Source organism: Arachis ipaensis, chromosome B10 (genome assembly GCF_000816755.2).
Source record: "Arachis ipaensis cultivar K30076 chromosome B10, Araip1.1, whole genome shotgun sequence".
Taxonomy (NCBI): Eukaryota; Viridiplantae; Streptophyta; class Magnoliopsida; order Fabales; family Fabaceae; genus Arachis; species Arachis ipaensis.
In genome coordinates, this window is record NC_029794.2 from 11503702 (window position 1) to 11504516 (window position 815).

At 52.5% G+C, this 815-nt stretch overlaps 1 protein-coding gene across 1 annotated transcript in view; it reads left to right on the top strand.

The window, feature by feature from the left end:
- Nucleotides 1–815, top strand: part of LOC107623204 (protein VACUOLELESS1) — a gene marked incomplete at its 5' end in the record, with an annotated part of 8304 nt that continues 7489 nt past the window's right edge. Inside the window, 1 exon segment of the mRNA XM_016325390.2 lies at nucleotides 1–567. Within this exon segment, the coding sequence (XP_016180876.1) occupies nucleotides 1–567 (567 nt within the window).

An 815-nucleotide genomic window follows, 5' to 3' on the forward strand; every position in this document is an offset into this window, starting at 1 on the left:
GGTCATCCCCTCGCCGACGCCGTCTGGCGCCACCCGGGCGGCCGCCTCATCGGAATGTCTTGGACCGATGATCTCACCCTCGTCTGCGTCGTTCAAGACGGTACCATCTACCGTTACGACCTCCACGCCCAACTCGTCGAACCTAACATCTCCATGGGCAAGGAATGCTTCGAGCAGAACGTTGCCGATTGCGTTTTCTGGGGAAACGGCGTTGTCTGCATCACTGAGCAGAATCAGCTCTTCTGTATTCCCGATTTTCGGAACCCTAAGCCCGTCCCCCTCGCCGATCCGATGATCGAGGAGCCGCCGCGGTGCATCGCCGTGATCGAACCACAGTACACCATGTCTGGAAACGTCGAGGTGCTTCTCGGAGTTGCTGACGATCCTGTGGTGCTTGTTGTGGAGGAGGACGGCGTGCAGCGGCTCGGGGAGGGTTTGCTCCGGGGGCCGCTGCAGAAGATGGTTGTGTCCCGTGACGGCAAGTGGCTTGCTTCGTTCACGCACGATGGGAGGCTCTTGGTTACTACCTCGGACTTGACCGGCATCATCATCGAAAGGGAGTGCGAGGTAGTTCCTTTTTCCTCTTTAATAATTGGAATTCGTCGTTGATAATTGAAAGTTTGGAAGCATCAGCTTTTTCAACTACAATATGTGGTTCATAGTAGTTAATTTAGGGGGCATATGTGTCTTCGTCAAGCACTAACAAGAACTAATATGCAAGAGTAAGACTAATACACAAGGTAGATGCTTTTTCCCCCCTCCTGATTTGTATAAGTTTGACTGTTTACTGTTTTGTTGTGCTGTGATAGGTGGTT